Genomic DNA, 21,200 nt, shown 5'->3' on the forward strand with positions numbered 1-21,200 from the left:
TATAGAGAGCAAAAGTCGTTATTGTTATCAATTAAGATTTTCGAAAAACACAAAGTTTTTTCATTTTCCAAATTTTCAATCAGCAAAAAAAAAAACAACTTTTGCACTCATGTAAGATTTTAATTTCAAGAGATTTATTTAGAATCGGCGATTAAAAATACTTACTCATATAATCCACTTTCTTTAAGTAACCTGCATAGAAAATATGAAAGTTAAGATGTTAGAAAATTTTATTTAACAGTTTATCGGAGAGTTTAGGGTTTTCTGTATTTATAAATTTATTTAAAATAAATATTTATTTCTACTGAATTTCTCTATTTTTTTTATATCATTTTACTTCAGTAGTCGTTTTCAAAAACCAAAGGGCCCCTTCCTAAAGGCTGACACTTGATCTCTATAAGAGATACATAGACGTTTGAATATTCGATTAAATTTCTTTTACATTTAAAATGCTACGTTAGTAAACAAGTTAAGAACATTAATTTCCCTCTCTGCAATTGATATGCTATATTATATTTTTCTCACAGTCTCTTTGACTTACTTGATTCCAGGACAAGAATACATCTAGTCTGGTGGAGTACCCTGCTTAGTGATGTTACTATAGGTAACATCACTTGAAGAAGATGCACCATTCCTTATATAAGGCACAGCGGGTTAGACATATCGAGGAGATTTTATTTAGGCTGCGAATACTATGTGATTTTGAATATTTGGTCAGGGTTTACTTATAGTGAAAAGAGATCCTCATGCCAGGTCGTCCTGACAAACTTCTGTACAGAGAGATGTTAGTCACTCGAGGATAGTGTCTAGTAAGCATTCAAGTTCTATCTCACTATTGTAATAAAAAGTGAATTAGCAAAAGTATGTTACAAATGTGACATAAGGTCAGAGGGTGCAGAAAATAAAGCCAGCACTACTAAAGGAAGAATACTCTAGCCCTTTAAAAATTACCTCAGGCAGTAACTAAAAAATTTACTCCACTCGAAAGCCTGGAGTTAAGAACTAAAAAGTAGGATCTTTTAGGACTATTCAGAACGAATATTTAAGCTCACCAGATCAAAACGAACTGAAAAGACCCAGTTGGTGCTGGACTGGTTATCGAGATCGGAATCTCGACTGGCAAGCGACCGCAAGATCAACACTAGATGAATTGTGCGAATCTTTATCAATAACGTGTTAAATGTAACCGTATTCAAGTCCATTATTGCTGAAATATTTATATCAGCTTACCCATAACACTCACATATAAAGTTATCTTGTAACTTCAAAGTCAAACTGAGATAACAATAAATCGCTGTTTTATTCTAACTAACAAGCTATGTGTAGAAATACTGAATCCAATTTCAGGCAAAAGATAGCATGTTTAAAAAAATAACTTTGTCTTCGTTTCAAAATAATAAGTAAAAAAAAAAAAAAAAATACGTAAATAACAGCAATTGTATGTTTCCTAAACTACAAAAGAGAAAACTCAAATTGAAAAAGTAACTTCATCAAGAACAGAGGTTCCAAACCAGAGAGCCATGGTCCTAAGTAAGGATTAGTGTGAGATTATTTGCAGCCTGCACGGACGGAAACTTTTAAAGATTGGGAGTAGGAAGAGGAATAAGAGGAGGAGGAGGAATAGGAGGCGGAGGAGGAGGCATGTGTTAAAATATGATGAGTATAGGTAAAGTAGAGAGAATTTCTCATATATCCGGAAAGTCTATTTCGTCCGACCCTGAATCCACCAATGGAGACTTTAGAATGTCACGGACACAACGTTTTTCGAGTTATCACTATCTTAATTATGAAAGGCATAGGAATTTAAATTATGGAAAGGCAAGAGGAATTTACAATAATTCATGTCAAAGTTTTTCAGAGAACGAGGCTGACTGATCATCACTTGTTACTTCTGATTAAACTTGGAACAGTGCAAAAATTTCAGCCTGACATACCAAAGATTGCGGATAACAAGAGACGTCAAGCCTCGGGACAAAACATGAAAAATGTTTGAATGCTTGTAGTGCATGTGCACTGGATTTGTTGCCATTCATTTAAATTTTTGTTATATTGAAACAAACAACACATTTATATTTTATACGAATTTGTGTCATCATATAATTTTTTTTATTAAACTACATAAACGATTGTACTTGAATAGAACCAAACTGTTTGAATACTTGTCCATTTTGAAAGAGTGTAATTCATATGAATTGGATTTGTTGCTGTTGCGTTCAGATAGAATTGGATCATTAATTTAAATTTTCATTATGTTGAAATAAACAACACATTTCTATCTCATGCGAATTTCTTTCATCGTATATTTTCTTGCTAAACTACATAAATTAGCATTCTTGATTACGATTAAACTATTGCATGTTTCTAGATTGAAAAAATACTTAGAAATTATTTTTATTAAACGACTTCAGTTATAATTCTAGGGTTGCCGTCATTATGACAACACAAACTCACTTTGATGGCCCTCGTAGGACTGAGTTGGGCATGTATCATATAAGGTTATGGATTATCCTTTCTTAGGTAAGAAAGTAAAGACGTCGCTTTAAAATGAAATCACACATTTGTATAAGACTGAAAGAATACGTTGCTCATTAACCCAAACAGTTGTCTTTGGTCTTAAGTTTGAAAGATTTTTGTCACCCGCCTTTTTTTTAGTCATTTTTTGTTACTTATATCATTTTCTTATTTGTTCTTTGAAGTTCTGTTAAAAGATTTAGAATTTTTTTTTGAATTTTTCAGGTGATATTACAAAAAAAAAAATTATGAAGTTGGAATGGGGGTCGCAAATGAAAAAGTTGGGAAACTCTGCATCAGACGGTCCCAAAAAAGAAACATCTAACAATCACTTTCCCCATAATTTACACCATACTTCTGTCTCTCTTCAGCTTTTTTTTCAACTGGTACTGTTGTCGTCGTCCTCTAGGACAGGGTTTTCCAAAGTGGGCTCAACAGAGCCCTAGGACTCCATAAGTGAGGCTGAGGGCATCCAGAAGCCCTTACTCAAAGAGGACTAAATGCTTTATATGGAAAAATAATATGACTGCAGACATTTAATTATTGATATTTTATACTGGAAAGATATGATACATGTGGCTGCTTCCTTAGGCTTAAACCTTAAGTCAAGGGAGCCCAAAATCATTAGTTAGTGTTCAAATTTGAAACTAATGTTTTTCATATTCATTTTGGAAATTATCTTATTAGTGCCCCGTGAAAAGCCTTTGCCTTATTCAGATGCTCCATGGTGCCCTTAAGTTTGGGAAACCCTGCTCCAGGAGTAGTGCAGTATAAACTGTTTGGGTCTTCATCGTACAGACATCTTTTAAGAGGGATCCTTTCCATCACCACCACCTCCACCATAATCATAATTTCTCAACAGGAATTAATTTTTAAAAATAACTTATTTAATTTAGTTTTTCTTGTTATTTTTAGCATTTCCACATTTTTATATCCTTAAAAATTCTGTTTAAAATTTTAACATTTGGTCTCATTTCCAGGAGAGGATTGCAAGAATTATATTAAAGTTAGAAAAAAGATAAAAGCAGAGAAAAGTTTGGAAACCACCAAACAAACAAACCACAGAATGAAATGAATATCTTTCAAGAATCGAACCTTTCATGTCCCACTTTTTGTCGATACCTGGTTAGAAAAAATAGAGAAAAGAACATTTTAATTATGCAAAAATTGGAATTTGTCTTTTTTTATTTGATATTTATTTGTTGAAAAAAAAAAGAAGATTTATCATAACATTTATAATACAGGGTGATACTATCCCTCCCATCTCTAAATAGGACAACAGAACCTACTCACATAATTTTTAAAACTTATCAGAAGTATAGAGTTAACACTTTATCAATATTAAACATTTTATACACCTGAAGAAGGTCGGAGGTAATATCGACCAAAATGTGCAAATAAAACCCAAGATGAGATCATTAATCCGATTAATTATGTGAGTCCTGTAAAATAATACAGGACGCACATAATTTATAAAACTGTTAATTTAATTTTATTTTTTACTCAGAATATAATAGTAAACTTTGTGCCCAACGTATTGAAAAAATATTCTTCTTCGACATGTTATGGTCAATCAAGAAGAGAACATTTTGCGTTCGAGGTCTATTTTACTGACAAATCATAAACACAAAGCAGGATGTTTGACTGGATTCAAAGTTTTTAATAATCACCTTAAAAGAAAACTCAACCAAGGGGAATAATTCTTACTAGAAGAATAAGTATTATTCACCTTAGCCATTAACATTACTTATTATTAACATAGATTAACAGAAGGTTAATAGTGGTTGTAAATGCCAAAAATTAACCTTTGGAATAAACCACATATTTGTCTAATAAAAATATTTTGTATAATAAAATATTTTGTATAATAAAATATTTTTTTATGTAATTTCTGTGGAATATACTTTATTTCCTTATAATGTATACACATCCTTATTTTATAAGCTCAATTTTTTAAAATTACATTTTCACCCCAAACAAGGCATACTGCCACTTTGATGTAGGGGGCTACTATCAAATACATAAGCTACAAGGGTACTATGTGGGAAGTTGGGCAGCAAGATATTGGTTCACGTTACACTTGAACTTCTGCATGTCAGTACAGTTGGGGAAGCAGGAACCTGGAAGGCAATTCCAAAGTCTAGCGGTTCTGGGGAAGAAATTACTGGAGTAGAAGGCTCTCTTACATCTAGAGATCTGTACTGTGAAGGGGTGTAATTTAGCTGCTTGTCGGGCTTGTCAGGGGTATTTGTTTTGGGGGTACGAGTGCTTGCAGTTCGTCGGAGCATTCACCGTTAAAGTACTTGTAGAACAGGCAGAGGGATGCAACATTTCGTCAATGTGACAGAGGCTGAAGCTGAGATGACAGTTCGAGACATATCAGATTGGCTACTCTCTTTTGAACCTTGTCTAGGAGTGAGAGATTAGTAGCAAATGCACCAGTCCAAATATGACAGCAATACTCCATAGATGGGCGAATGGTGGCCTTAGAGAGGTACAGGACACTTTCAGGCGTTAGTAGCTTTCTAGCACAGTAAAGAGAACCTACTTCTTCGCAGCGGTCCTGGCAATGCTCTCAATGTAATTGTTCCAACTCATGTTTCCTGTGAACGTTAAGCCGAGGAGTTTAAAAGATGTACTTTCAGATAAAGAGTCGTTGGCCATTGCTATTGGTGGTAGAGAAGGTTTCTTGTAGTTATTGAAGGAAACAAGTTTAGTCTTGGCAGCATTGAATGTGACCATCCATTTTTGTCCCCATTGCACTACAGATTGGAGGTCATCCTCTAGTGTTTCTGCCATTTCTTTAGATATGTGTTCATTTGTTTTCCTGTCATGTCTGTTATAGAGTGTGGTGTCATCAGTATATATACCCATCTCACATACAATCTTGTCAGGGAGGATAGACTCTTGAGGCACCCCCGCGTTTATATCATATTGTTTAAATGTACGACCGTCGAGGACAACCTAGATTTTTCTTTTATCTAAGAAGGATTTAATTATGTTAAGTATTCTTCTAGTGATACTGTATGATCTAATTTTCCTGAGAAGACCTTCATGCCATACCCTGTCAAAAGCCTTAGATATATCTAGAGCTACTGCTCTGCTCTCCCCTGCTTTGTCCAGGTAATGGTATATACGTTTAGAGATTACAGTTAGGATGTCTGCTGTGGAACGGGCTTGCCTTAATCCGTATTGTTGGCAGGTCAGAAGTTTAGCATCTGTAAGGTGATTGACTAGAGCTTGGTTAATTATGGACTCAAATATTTTGGCGAAAAGTGGGAGAAGGCTAATTGGGCGATAATTTAATGGGCCAGTTCTTTCGTCAGAATTCTTGAAAACTGGTACCACAGAAGCAGTTTTCCAGCAGGCAGGAAGCAAGATTCATTAAGGCATTTGTTTGTAAAGTTTGGAGAGAATTGGTGCTACTTTGGCGGAGAACTTTTTTAATAGCACAGCCAGGATGAGATCAGGTCCTCTTTTGAAGTGTCAAGATTTTTATGATAGCATGCACATGAGAAGGGGTGATTTTCAGATCGTCTAGTGTGGCGTTTGTCCGCAAAGGAAAGTCTGGGAGGGGGTGGTTAGCAGGGTCCAGTGTGGAGTTGGAGGCAAACCGACTGGCAAGCATGTTAGCCTTATCGATTGCTGAGCAAACAACCTCATGATTGTTGGATAGTGGGGGAATTGTTAATTGTCCATTATTTACTACATTGTTGATTTAATTACAGAGCGATATAGTGAATGAATGATAAAAGTCTATATTCCAAAGTTCATGATGTTGACCATCTTACAATTTATTCCTTTAATTCAGTTAAATGTCAACTGAATTAAAGGAATAACTTGTAAGATGGTCAAAATCATGAACTTTGGAATATAGACTTTTGCCATTCATTCACTAATATATATATATATATATATATATATATATATATATATATATACACGCACACACTCATATACAAATGCATTTATGTTTAGTTTAAATTTTTCATAAAGTTTTATTAACTTAAATAAAATAATCCTTATTGAGAATTTTAACATTTTAAGTTGTTTATTTTCATGCTTGTGTTGCATTTGGTGTTGTTTATGCTTCATATTTGCCTTGTAATTGAATTTTCCCAAGAGTAAAGATACACACACACACACACATATATATATATATATATATATATATATATATATATATATATATATATATACATGCATATATATATATGCACGTATATATATGTACATATGTATATGAATGTATATATAGCTAAAATATTTCAGTTTAATATTTATAAATAAATCTTTTATAAAATGGGATAGAATAATCTCCACGTAAAGTTACCATGTTTCTTAAAACATGAGTTCAAATATTGGATTCAACTTTATATCGTAGTTTCTATTGTGTGAGAAAGCTTCCTTACAACATTGGAATATTCCGGTATTACTTTCAAGAGAAATTAAAGAATGATTAAATTTTTAGCATTTCTAAAGAAACTTAATGAAAACCAGTCATAAACATTATATAATTATATTATAACTAGCAATGAATACTTTTGTTTTCAACTTACTCCAATAAAATCTGTACGCCATGATCCAAGAATATGCCCTCAGTTTCTCATAGCTTGGTACTTTGATAATAAACCAAGCATAAGGTAGACTGGCTATTCTCTCAACACCGGTCATGTCCACTTTTCCAATGGCCACCACAAATATCTTGACATTATTCAGTTTCAAAAAGTCAGCCTGCTTTGTGGTGCCCATAGGATTATTTGATTTGCCGTTAGTAATGACTATGGCAACGTTGACTATGTCTGGTCTGGCTCCAAAGCGGCGAGTGAATGAGACCTTTCTGAGGTACTTCAATGCACGATTGGTGTATTCTTTTCCCTTCACATATGGAATTCTATCAATGGCTCGCAGTACCTGACGCAGGTGTTTGTAGCTGTTCAAGTTGAAGTCATTTCGTACGCGAGTGCTGTAGCTGATAGCCCCAACTCTCACATGCCTTGGTGCGATACGGAAATACCTGACAACGTTCTTCACAAAGTCCTTTACTTTCCTGAAGTTTTTCAATCCAATGGATGTGTCGATTACAAACATGATGTCCAGTCGGGCTGTTTCATAACCTATCAAACAAAAAAGTATTTTTGAAATTAACATGGCGAATTTGAAAAATATATTTTTAAAAAATACCCCCCTCTCCCCCCAAAAAGTATTTTTGAAATTAACATGGCGAATTTGAAAAATATATTTTTAAAAAATACCCCCCTCTCCCCCAAAAAAGTATTTTTGAAATTAACATGGTAAATTTGAAAATTATATTTTAAAAATACCAAAAAAAAAACAAATTAAGTTTTGATCAGACTTTTATATCAACAATGACGATCAAAGCATTTTTGTTCAGTATGATGATGTGCGAAAGTGAAAGCTGGCCAGCGAGGGCTGAGGATATGCGTTGCATGTAAAAGAACTGATATGATAATGACTCGAACGCAAATGTGCTATCTGAGTTTTAATGACAGGCTTAAATATGATAACCTCAGAGGAAGATTAAATCTGAACAGTGTATAGGACGGTAGATTTCGGTGGTATGGGCGTGTAGAAAGGATGAGCGACAGTTCTTGGGTTATTAGATGTAGAACAGTTGAGATCGAAGGGTCGGTTCACAGGAGAAAACCAAGAAAAATGTGGGAGGAAAGGATGAGTTTTAAAATGAGAGAGATAAATATGGCTTAGCCTAAGGTAAGTTAGTTTGAAGCGAATTTATAAAAGTCGCCCAAATCAATCGAATATGATGACAGATTTTTATTTTGTTTTGTTGTATTAATGAATTCATGAAGACTTTAAAACGCACACCCAATATATTTTAATATGGGTTACCAACGAAAGAGAAAGAAAGAAAGAAAGAGTGTGTATGTTTGAAGTCTCTCTCCCCCTCTCTCCCTTTCTCTCTCTCACACACACACACTTTTTTCTTTCTCTTTCGGTCGGAGGGGGAATAGTTTTATTATTTTTTGGATCATATCTGAAATGTAGAAAAGACATTGATCTCATACAATATCTGATTCAATGTAGAGTTGTTTATTTTAAGGTCATTTCGTCTTGATTATGACCTGAAATGTTTCTCTGATAAAAACTTAAAACCATTTACTTTTCTAAATTTTTTAGATGAGGATTGGTCCATCGTATTACTTGGATTCTTTGGACTATTCTTCTCATCACGAATCTTATTTTCACAATGTTTCAGTCGACGTAACTTTTGCCCTTCTTCGGGTGATTCTTGTCGAACTAAATAATTCGCAATTGTATTTTGAGTATCGCTTGCACTGAGGATTGAACCTTCAGCCTCAAGAAGAGTGTAACTTGAGGCTGAATTTTACCAATTACTTTGTCCTTGTGTTGTGAAAATAAAACTCCAGATGAGAGCAGTAATCCAATAAATAAAAAAAAAATTAATAATTAAGCATCATCTCAAAAATTCAGAAACATAATATAAAAAGTCATTTAATTCAAATAAATTTATGTTTTAAATGTTTTTACTTGAATATTTTTTATTCGTTTTCTATTTTGTTATTATTTTAGTTCCGTTATAAATTATTATTTTATAAATAAAAAAGAAAAAAAATATATGTTCATTGCGTGTTACGTAAAACTGTTTGTAAATAAATTTGCAAGAAATGACAGTGAATTAAAATATTCAAAGCAAAGATAAAGTTACTAACCTTTAAGTTTCCATCGTGTTTCAACTATTATGAAAAAAGAAAACAAAAATTTAAAAAAAAAAGAAGAGATTTTCCAAGGAATTTAAATAATAAAATGAAACATATTGTTTACAACTGATATGGAATAATCAATATTGTGATCATAGAGTTTGATTAAGTTTTCGAATATTATATTTTACACATCTGTGGTAAATAATAAAATTATAGAGAAAGAAATCGCAATTTTAGAAAGGAAAATATTCACAACAAAAACGAATAATTTAATTATTGGTAATAAAATCACAGCAAAAAGATTTTTAAAAATATTCACAGAAAAAAAGTCACAATACTTTATAGAAATAGGTAAGAAAAATCACAGAAAAAGACTCAATATTAGCAAGATATTCACAGGAAAACAATCGCAATAATTTATAGCAGTCGGTAAAAAGAAACACACAAAGAAAAAGTTACAATTTTAACTAGAAAATGAAGTCAAGTAATATAGTTGGCGCTACTAATAAAAACCTTTTTGTTTTTTTTATAAAATATCAACCTTCAAATTTTAAAGTAAAAAAAAAAAACTCAAAATATTTATACAATGTTTTGTTTTTACTAGATTGTATAAAAATGTTGAGTTTTATTTCAGTAAAGCAACATCATCAAATGTACTTACCGACCGAAATATCCATGTCTACTAGGATATTTCCTTGCTTTTTCATATTTCCATAACCAATTTTACATATTATATATATATATATCTATCTATATTTTTATAAAGTAATAGGGTTCGTGTGTTTCTGTCTGTGTGTACAGCTCTCCATCATCAACGAAATATAATGGAGGTAAGAGGGTAGATCTCTCCTGGTAGAGAAACATTAGAACCCATTTTAGGATGTTTCTGTTATAGGAGACATAAGAATCTTTGCCTAATTTCTTTATATACTAGTCTACAAACCACCCCCATATCGAATGACTTATGCTCATTTGCATATCACATTATATTAAATCTCTTTAACTAATTACCTCGACCTTATTACATATTGGAAATATTCTAATCATTTCAACTGTACTATTTACAAAATCTATTTAACATTTAATTATTTAATATATTTTCATTTAATTTTATATTCGATTTATTTCACTTTACGTATATTATCAAAACAATTCATTGGCGAGGAAAGCTTTATGTTTTGGGATTGTATTGAAAATGTAATGGAAATTTCAATTTCGTTCCGTTTTAATCTTTTATATTTTACTTGCCAATATAATTGAAAGAATACAATTCAACTATCGTAATTTTATATAAATAAACAAAAACAAATATTTTAAAATAAAACTTTATTAAAAAAGAAATAATTTTATTTTTAAATGAAAAAAATCAATTTAGTAAAATAATTGTATTAAACATCCCAACCTCCCCATGTTAAGTATGGCTTTCTAAATAAACACCCCCAGCCTTGTCAGCAAACCTGTAAACCTATAAAAGTTAACATTTCGAATGTAAACAGTGATTTTTCGATTTTGTTAGCGCTTGCCGCAATTAAAGACAATTAAAACGGAACTAACTTTATTTCCATTCTATTTTTTAAACAACCCCCAAAACATAACGCTCTCTTCCAGTTATAGCCAATTTTTTTTTAATTAAATAAAACAGGTCAAAATAAACAGATAAGCGCATTTTCTTTTACATTTTTCTTACAACCATTGTCATTTAACCAACTGCAGGATACCGTTACTTTTGTGGGGTTGTTTTGAAAATGGCACGGAGATTATAATTTCGTTCCAATTTAATCTTTCTGGTCGAGCCTATTTCGAAAGCCTGTCTTATCATAGATTTGAACTACAAATAATTTATTACATTTTGATTATTACTATCTTAAGACTTAAAGCTTATATTTATTTCATTTTTCTATTTATATATTGAATTAGTTATTTCCAGTCTTATTTAAACTTAGTGCTTTCTTTAAACCGGATGAACCTTTTATAAAAATATGAGTTTAACGTAAAGAACACGAACAAGGTTTTATTCAACTGAATTTCTTCCAGTTTACTAACAAAATATATAAATTTAAAAGAGATATAAATAATAAAATAAAAAGGTTATGTAATTTAAAAGAAATACACGTACTCACAAAAGCAGAACTTTTTTTACACATTTTTTTCTTTAAAACCATAACAATGAGACTAACAATTACCTAGATCTTAGTAATTATTTGTTTTAATAGAACTGTTTTAATTGTACTGTTTACTTAGTTAACCTAAGTTGGTATTACATTTATTTTACATTTACTTTTTTTTTAATTATTACTTTTAGACTGTGACGTTTACACCCGGAAGTAATGAGTCACACGTAGGTCGCTTTTATTCATTCCTTTTGGTCAAGATCAAAGTGTAGTATCTGTTCTTCAGATGCTGCACTTCATTTTCTTGTTCTCTTTCGGTGGAGGAGAAATCCTTCACGACTGAGACAATTTTTATTTTTGTACCTTTTCTCCACGTTAAAAAACGACCCTGGTGTCTAACTCTGTCCCGTGGGGAGGCATAGTAAATAGGTACAATATAATTGTTTATAATTGTACTATTCAGAAATATTATTTATAGTTCGTCCATTTCAGTTAGTATACATTTCCTTTACGCTTAATTAATTTACAATCATTAATATCGTTAAACAATTCCGTTTAAAACCGAAATTATGCCACCCAAACGAAGTAGAAACGAAAGTGAGGAAGAAAGAATGGAAAGATTGGAAGCTAATAGACTAAGAGTTGCTGCAATTCGCTCCAATGAAAACAATTCAGATAGAGAAAGACGTCTAGAACTTAACAGGATACGTCAAAGAGAAAGGAGAGCAAGACTGTCAGATTTGGAAAGAGAAACCCAACGTGAAGCTGACAGAACTAGACATGCTGTAAGGCGGTTAAATTCATCACAAGATGAAATTCAAGAAAGGCAAAGATATGCACTGGAAAGAGAAGCAATATTACGATCGAATGAATTATATGAGGTAAGTAGACGTACACAAGGTCAGTTGAGAGTGGCTCAACGACATCAGAATGAATCGGAAACCCAACGAAGCTTTCGCCTATACCAAGGGCAACAACGAGAGGCTGCATGGAGAGAGAGTATGACTTTGCCCCAGCAATTGACAGAAAACGAGGCAGCTAGACAACGAATGACTGCTTTGAGACACCATGAAATAGAACACTGCAATAGAAAAGGATTGCTCTACAACAAAAATGACTCTCTTACTACAGCTGATATAGGAAAAATGGACAAAGTATGTCAACATTGCTCAGCTGTAAAATTTAAAGGAGAAACCCCTGGTTGTTGTTGTTCTTCTGGCAAAGTTGTGCTTGATAGCTTTCCACCACTGCCTCAGTTGCTTCAAGATTTGCTCTCCGGCAATGGTCCCATCTCTAAAGATTTTCTGCAAAATCTACGCAGTTATAACAATTGTTTTGCAATGACATCATTTGGTCACAAAATTGCGGCAGTACATGGGTGGAATCCTTCTTTTAGAATTCGAGGCCAGGTTTGCCACCAGATTGGGAGTCTTTTACCACCTGAAGATGAAACAGCAAAGTTTATTCAAGCCTACTTCTTGGATAGTCTGGAAGAGGAACTACATAATCGGGGACGTGACAGTAGACTCAATAGAGACATTCTCCAAAGTCTGACTGAATTTTTACATGAGAACAACAGCTTTATTTGTCAGCTGAAAACAACAAAGGAGAGGATTGAAGAAGAACACTTGGTAGAACATAAAGTTGTCATAAGGGAAGACCGAAGGCCGCAAGAAGAGCATCCACGGCGATTCAATGCTCCAACAACAACGTATGAGATTGGAATATTAATGGAGAATGAACCCACAGCTAACCGGGATATTGCGAGCATACAATGGTCAGGTGTTTGAAACATACAGAGCAGCATGCCTTGCTCGAGGCCTTCTAGAAAATGACCATCACTTGCATCAAGCAGTAGGAGAGGCAAGTGCCACTCAATCACCTTCAAATTTGCGAAGCCTATTTGTGATAATTTTAACAGCCTGTGAGCCAAGAAATCCTCTTGAGATCTGGATGGCTTTTCATGATGTAATATCTGAAGACATTCTTCACAGATACAGGCAAGAAGTTAACAATCCAGAAGCAGATTTTAATGAGGACATCTACAATAAAACTCTTTGTCTAATTGAAGAAAAAGTTCTCCTTATGTGCGGTCAACCATTGGCAAGCTATGGATTACCTGCACCAACGCAAGGGAGAGATGAAAGACTCGCGAGAGAGTATCAACGTGAAGTTACTTATAATCTTGAAGAACTTTCCCTACAAGCAGAAAATATGCAAGAAAAACTGACCGATTCTCAAAGAGAAGTTTACAATTCATTCATGGCAATGTTGGAAGCACAAGGTGAAATGAACAAAAACATGATGTTTCTTGATGCTCCAGGTGGTACGGGCAAGACTTTTGTAATCAATTTGATCCTTGCAAAGATTAGATCCATGAGAAAGATTGTGCTTGCAACAGCATCCAGTGGCATTGCTGCTACTCTACTACAAGGTGGCCGCACTCTTCACAGCACTTTTAAAGTACCCTTGGATACTCATCGAATGGATCAGCCAGTTTGCAAAATTACTGGTAACTCAGCCTTGGCAAATGTAATTAGAGACACCTTTGCAATCATTGTAGACGAAGCCCCAATGACGCACAAGAGTGCTTATGAAGTAATTGACCGAACACTGCAAGACATCACAGGAAACAAGAATCCCATGGGTGGCATTCCAACCTTATTTTGCGGTGATTTCCGTCAAATCCTCCCAGTGGTTAAAAATGGCACAAGGGCTAACATTGTCAATGCAAGTTTGAAACAATCCTATCTCTGGAGGCACGTTATAGTGAAGAGACTGACTACTAATATGAGAGCCTATATCTCTGATAACACAGCTGCAGCAGACTTCTCAAAATTGCTTCTCCAAATCGGTAATGGTCAGTTTCCTATCACTTCTTCACCTGACACAATTAAGATTCCAACTGCGCTTGGTAAATGTGTCGGTAATCAGAAGCAACTGAAAGACAAAGTGTACCCAGACCTGCAAAACAATGGAAAATCACCGGATTGGCTTGCTGAGAGGGCTATTATTTCGCCATTAAACAGCAATGTGAATCATTTGAACAATTCAATAATGGATGAATTTCCAGGAGACACAAAGCAATACAAGTCAGTTGATTCGGCTACTAATGAATATGAAGCTGTTCACTACCCTGTGGAGTTTTTAAACTCTTTGGAGATATCTGGAATGCCTCCACACATTTTAAATCTCAAAATTGGATCGCCAATCATGATTCTTCGATCCTTGGAACCGCCAAAAACAACAAACGGAACCAGATGTGTTATCACCAGATTGCACACCAATGTACTTGAGGCCACCATTTCCTGTGGTCCCTACAAAGGCGAACCCGTTCTACTGCCAAGGATCCCCTTAGTTCCATCGGACTCAGAACTTCCATTTAAATTCCGGAGACTCCAATTTCCTGTGAAGGTGTGTTTTGCAATGAGCATAAACAAAAGTCAAGGTCAGACATTTAACACCATTGGCGTAGACTTGACATCAGACTGCTTCAGTCACGGTATGTTCTACGTCTCCATCAGCCGGACAGGAAGTTCAGAAAAACTCTACATTCTGGCTCCAAATCAAAGCAGCAGAAATGTAGTTTACCCTGAGGCTCTTCAGTGAAAAGTTCGAGAAATGGATATGAGGAAAAACTGACATGATCTGATTGTGGTAAGTTTTTAGTATTGAATGTGCAAGATAAAATTTAAGCAAGAGTTGAAAATTACTTCAATGAAAAATTTACTATGTAACATCAAGTAACCTTCCTTTTTGATGAAAATGTTTTGTGAAGTTCCTGATTGAATTTCAGTCACTACAAGAGGTAGTTAAAATGTTAATCACCTTATGCAATCGTTGCTCTTACAACATAAACTTACTGGAAAGGTGCCCACAGATTTTGGTACCCGAGTGCGCAACAAAGCTCCGTGCGAAGCACGGGTATCTTTGCTAGTATATATATATATATATATATATATATGTGTGTGTGTGTGTGTGTGTGTGTGTGTGTGTGTGTGTGAGATGATGATGACTTTTTCAGTCATTTTTTTTTACTTATATTTAGATTCTAATTTACGAGGGTCGTTCCGAAAGTAATGCCTCCTATTTTTATTCTGCTTGAATTGATCAGAGGAGACTGAAAATTGCATTGTCATAATAACTGAACTTATACATTCTTGACATGAAATTTTCATTTCTCTGTGGCAGATATTGACGGTGTGAGACTAAGAAAACAACCTCTGTCATGGACGTGCATCAGAAACAGATATGCATCATTAAATTCCTAGCAAAAGTGCATTGAATGAGAATGGTGGTGACTATGTAGAAAAACAAATTCTGGAGCACAAATGATCGCTCGTTTTAATGATACCACTTCCGTCTTCGTAGCTCTTCAACTTTTTAGTTTAGTTTGGAGTTTAAAAAAATAGGAGGCGTTACATTTGGAATAACTTCTGTCAGTACAGCAGAAAGGTTTATGAGTATGAGTGTTACTCAGTAACACTCATCGATATCATCGTGAGCAATCATTGATTCATTATCAATAACACAGATGCTATATGCTCAAAATGAAATCGAACACAGTACCAAACAATTATTTCGAAAGTGAATCGATTTATGTAATTTGAGAGAAATCGAAATGGTGCCAAGCAGACAAATAATGTAAAATTATACGAACCATCGTAATCATATTTCACCTTGTTGTCTAAAGAGAGAGAGGAAAAAATAGTTTAAAAATATACATTTGAAAACAAACATATTTATTTTGAAAACAAAAAGCCACATTTCTTTACGATCAATCATCAACTATTTCTGAATGAAATACTTTTATAGCAAACTAGCACGCCGCGCGGCGTTTCCCTGTCGTAAAATACGCTTAAATATGATATTTTAATTCCTACATGTTTCGAATTTATTATTGTAGATCCAGTTCTATATTGATTATTATATTGTACTCAATATATAGTAGTGATTTCAAATATTAAAAAATATATCAATAATGCCATAAGCTAGAATCGAAATCGAAAAGGTAATTTCAGACTAATTTTTTAAAATTAAGATCAGCCTGAACTTAATTTTAAAATATTAGTCTGAAATTACCATTTCTAATTAAGCAAGCGATGAAGATGACATGCTGTTTTTCAGTTCTTTTTATTTTTCGATCCCACTTGACTGGAGATCAACTTTTATTTGGACTACAGCACTGTCCGGAAAAACAGTTTCCATTTTTTCAGCTGCTTTACAAAACTTTCCAACCGGACTATGACTATTAACATCACACTGGATGTAATTTTGGACTTCATTCTCTCTAAAGAATTATTTTCATCTTTTGGATTACCTTGAAAGAATCTTCATGCAAGCTGAAATATTATGCGTGGTTTGTTTTTATATATATTCTTTTACATATCCAACATTTTTCCACTTGTTTTTTTTGGCAATTTATGACTATAATAAATTGCGGTTTCACTTAATGCCATAACCAGAAAATTCTAGCTTTGCTACAAATATAATTTGCTGATTTCTTTCTGTTCTCTGATGAAAAGAATAGCATTTTTTGAAACTCTGCAGAATAAAAACTTTGCAAATCGTTTTTTGGAATATTCAGTCGAACTATAAATTTGGATTGTAATTTTCAACTTACAGTTTTAATTTTCTTTCTCTTATAATGAACTATACTCTCTATTACATATTGAGCTTTTTTATTCGGTTGGGATTAAATTATCCATATATAAATACTGGTATTTATATTAGATTGAAGTTTACCATTGCATATATCAGGTAAACAATACATCCTTTTGATTTCATTTCTTTATACATATATATGTGCGTGTGTGTGTGCACGTGCGTCTGTGTGTATATGTGTGTTATGTGATGTAACTCAGTTGAACAAATAGCAGTTTCTCATCAGGCAAGAAAGTAACTTGCAAAAAAAAAATCATTTGTTAGAAAAATATAAAACACTCTGACTAGCTATCACTGTATACCATTTTCCCCACTCTCTATCTATGCCTAAATCTAAACGCAGGTTTCATAAACAAAGCTTATTTCCCAGATCTGCCCACCTTTGGAATATTCTTCTGTTAGCCTGCTTCCCAATTGAATACAACATGCTAGCTTTCAACTCCAATGTAAACAAGTTCCTGTTAAGTCGTTCCCATAAATAATAAAATTCTACCCAATTTACACCATTAGTAATTACTACACCACCTAACATTCATTAACCCTCATCGTCGAGTGGTGACTCCTTCCCAGGTAAAAAAAAAATCTTGCTTTGTGTTTCACACTTCAGTTAGTAGACAGGAGGGGAAAGCAGAAAGTAGGCAGATTTCAATGACACAGCACAGCAACATGACTCGCGGCTCACTGTCACTCTTTGACTCTCTTCTCTCAGTCGTCTCACTTGTTTATATCGACCTGTTCTCTTGCAGGTGTTTAACCCTGGCAGATCTGCACTCATTGTACAGTTACTTTACCCTGACGACTGCCTGCATGTGTGTGTGTTTTGTCAACACACGACAGTAAGGTACATTTTGGAGCAATAGAACAATCTAACCATTTTTCCAGTAACCTTAGCAATAGAGGGGATGTAAGTCTTCTGTTTTAGATATGGATTGAAAGTCAGTCCTCAAAGTAAGAGGAAGAGAGCAATTAATTTCGATTTGAAAAAAAAACAAACAAACAAAAAAAACAATGATCAAGGCGTTGATAATAGAAGGATTTTTTTTTAATTGACAATAACAAAAGTTAAGAATGTCATTACTTCTGTAAAATAAAATTTGCAAGAAGCATTATTTTATACGTTGGGCTGATTTGGATATATGCAAGAAATCCTTTTAAATTACTTACCCATATGTGACAACCTCTTTTCATAACCTAAAATAAAAACAAAAATATTTTAATGAAGTTTTATAGCTTGGCAAAAGGATATAGAAATTAAAATATTAACCTAAGTACTCTCATCTAGTCTTTCAAAATTGACAAAACCATATATATATATTTATATATATTTTCTATTATATAAAAGCAAAAATGTGTGTGTGTGTTTGTGTGTGCGCTTTTTTTGTATGTCCGGCAAAGGCTTTTTTCTTGGGGGGTGTTTGGGGGGCTCGGGGGGGATTACCACATCTTAGAACTTTTTATATACCCCCTAGATTATAATATCTCCGATTTACGAAAGGAGGTTGTGATTATCTTTGATTTGAACGACTTTTATTTTATAAAATTCCTGCTATTCTGTCTTCTTGTGTGTTTGTGTTTTTTGTATGAAAAAGCGAAACTAACGAAATCGAAGGACGCCCAGAAAGCAATTAGCTTTGATCACTGTGTGGAAAATCCCTCATATCAGACAATTGCTATTCACTTTGGACACCTGGGAGCTGGGAACGACCTCGTGATGAAGAAAATAAGACTTAACTGACCCCAGCCACTTTCATTTCTTCGCCGACTCCTGACCTAATTATCAGTGAATCAACAGCTTTGATTGACATCGCTAAATTTAAACGCTTTTCACTTTCTTTATCGTCATAGCACAGCGGTAAGATCTCAGGTTTTTCACCTTCGTGTCACGGGTTTGGACCTACCCGCCAACACTTTTTTTTCATTCTTTTACACCTCCAAACACCTAGGGCAACCCTGCTAGTATATATATAAAGTTTCAATTTTTTTTTTAAGAAACTACTAGACCGATCAGATGAAATTTTGTATGGACCTTTGTTATAATAAGGTTCAGCGGATTAAGTATTATGTTAACCATTTAATGCACTGTTAGGAATTAATAGGAGTTAGTATTTAATGCAAAAATGAACACAAATTTAACCATATTCAACCATCAATTTGGTATCAAGCACTCATTCTAAGTCGGGGGGGGTATAACTTTTGCCTTTTTTTAACGGGTTAAAAATTCTAGTATATATGTACACACACACACACACACACACACACACACACACACACACACACACACACACACACACATATGCAATAATTGCTTTCAGACCAGAATATATCATTGCTAATTAAGCAATAACACATCTGATTAGAAAAATATTTTGAACAAGTTCAATGAAAAATAATTGAATTTGAAGAGTACAAACCTTTCAGAATCCATTTTCTGTCATAACCTGAAGAATAAGAATAAAAAACATCATGAAAAAAATGGAAAACAAATATAAGAAAATATAATTTTTTGTTTGTCAAATTGTTTATAATAAAGTTAAACTTTGCAAATTATAATTCAAAACATGAGGTTTAAAAAGTCAGGCCCTTGCAATATTTTATTTATCAAATAAATATTTATTGGATTTAAAATTTATATTTTCAGCTCCTACAAAAGCCTTCATCAGGAGTCTTTACTTGTCGAAGATAGACAGTTCAGTATTTGCACTCCATCACATGCACATGTGGTAAAATTAATAGAAATCCAAGGTTTATAAACCAGTTGAAAATGAAATTCAAAAACAATGGATAAAAGAAAATTATTATATTTCAAAAAATCGCCTAAATTGATCAAATACTTTGTTTTATTAAAAAAAATCAAATTTTATGATTCTTAGTAATAAAAAGTTTTAATTATTTTGAATACAAACAAAATCTCTGCAGCCGAATTGTTTTGTTTTTTTTTGCAGTTCGTCAGTATTTGTAGAACAGGCAGAGGAATGCAACATCTCGTCGATGACAGTTCAGGACCTATCAGGTTGGCGACTTTCTTTGGAACCCTGTCCAGGAGCGAGAGACAAGCAGCAGATGCACCAGCCCAGATGTGACAACAGTACTCCATACATGGGCGAATGGTGGCCTTATAGAGGTATAGGATACTGTCAGGCGTAAGTAGTTTTTTAGCACGGTAGAGGGAGCCAACCTTCCTTGCAGCTGCCTTGCAATGTTCTCAATGTATCTATTCTAGTTCATATTCCCTGTAAACGTTAGGCTGAGGAGTTTAAAAGATGTACTTTCAGGCAATGTATTCTTGGCCATTGCTATTGGTGGTAGAGAAGGTTTCTTGTAGTTATTGAAGGAAGCAAGCTTAGTCTTAGCAGCATTGAATGTGACCAACCATTTTTGTCCCCATTCCACTATGGATTGGAGGTCATCCTCTAGTGTTTCTGCCATTTCCTTGGATATGTGTTCATTCGTTTTCCCCTCATATCTGTTATAAAGAGTGGTGTCATCAGCAAATATACCCATCTCCGAAACAATTTTATCAGGGAGGTCATTTATGAATATCAGGAATAATAGAGGTCCAAGGATAGACCCCTGAAGTACTCCCGCATTTATGTCATATTGTTTAGATGTACGACCGTCGACGACAACTTTAATTTTTCTCTTACTTAAGAAGGATTTAATTACATTATGAATTCTTCTAGTGATTCCATATGATCTAATTTTCCTTAGAAGACCATCGTGCCATACCCTGTCAAAAGCCTTAGATATATCAAGGGCTACCACTCTACTCTTCCCTGCTTTGTCCAATGAACGGTATATATGTTCAGAAACTACAGTTAAGATATCTGCTGTTGAACGGGCTTGCCTGAATCCATATTGTTTGTCAGTCAGGAGTTTAGCAGCTGTTAGGTGCTGGACTAGGGCTTGATTAACTAAGGACTCAAATATTTTGGCGAAAAGCGGGAGGAGGCTAATGGGGCAATAATTTAGTGGGTCAGTTCTTTCACCAGAATTCTTGAAACTGGTACCACAGAGGCGGTTAAAACAGTATAGCCCCTCTGCGCCACGTAGTATAATTTCATTTTCTCAATTAAAAATGCACTACTTGATCAATTTACACGATTTTTGGAATATGACATCTTCGTTCCATGACGAGTACATACATCACAAACATTTTTCTGAATTTTAGTTTTTTAATCAACTGCAATTCTAAACAAGCACCATATTTTTA

General features: G+C 33.9%; 1 protein-coding gene across 50 annotated transcripts in view; it reads right to left on the minus strand.

The window, feature by feature from the left end:
* Positions 1-21,200, minus strand: part of LOC145303484 (uncharacterized) — a 578,993-nt gene that overhangs the window by 140,516 nt on the left and 417,277 nt on the right. For all 50 annotated transcript variants that reach the window (XM_080144904.1, XM_080144905.1, XM_080144871.1 and 47 more), the window contains 7 exons: positions 19,402-19,428; positions 18,155-18,181; positions 15,987-16,013; positions 9,225-9,248; positions 7,071-7,628; positions 3,607-3,633; positions 166-192 (listed from right to left, as the gene is read on the minus strand). In XM_080144904.1, coding sequence (XP_080001030.1) covers positions 166-192; positions 3,607-3,633; positions 7,071-7,628; positions 9,225-9,248; positions 15,987-16,013; positions 18,155-18,181; positions 19,402-19,428 — 717 coding nt within the window. The remainder of the gene's footprint in view (positions 1-165; positions 193-3,606; positions 3,634-7,070; positions 7,629-9,224; positions 9,249-15,986; positions 16,014-18,154; positions 18,182-19,401; positions 19,429-21,200) is intronic.

Source organism: Euprymna scolopes, chromosome 19 (assembly GCF_053919585.1).
Source record: "Euprymna scolopes isolate OS-2025 chromosome 19, ASM5391958v1, whole genome shotgun sequence".
NCBI classification, from domain to species: domain Eukaryota; kingdom Metazoa; phylum Mollusca; class Cephalopoda; order Sepiida; family Sepiolidae; genus Euprymna; species Euprymna scolopes.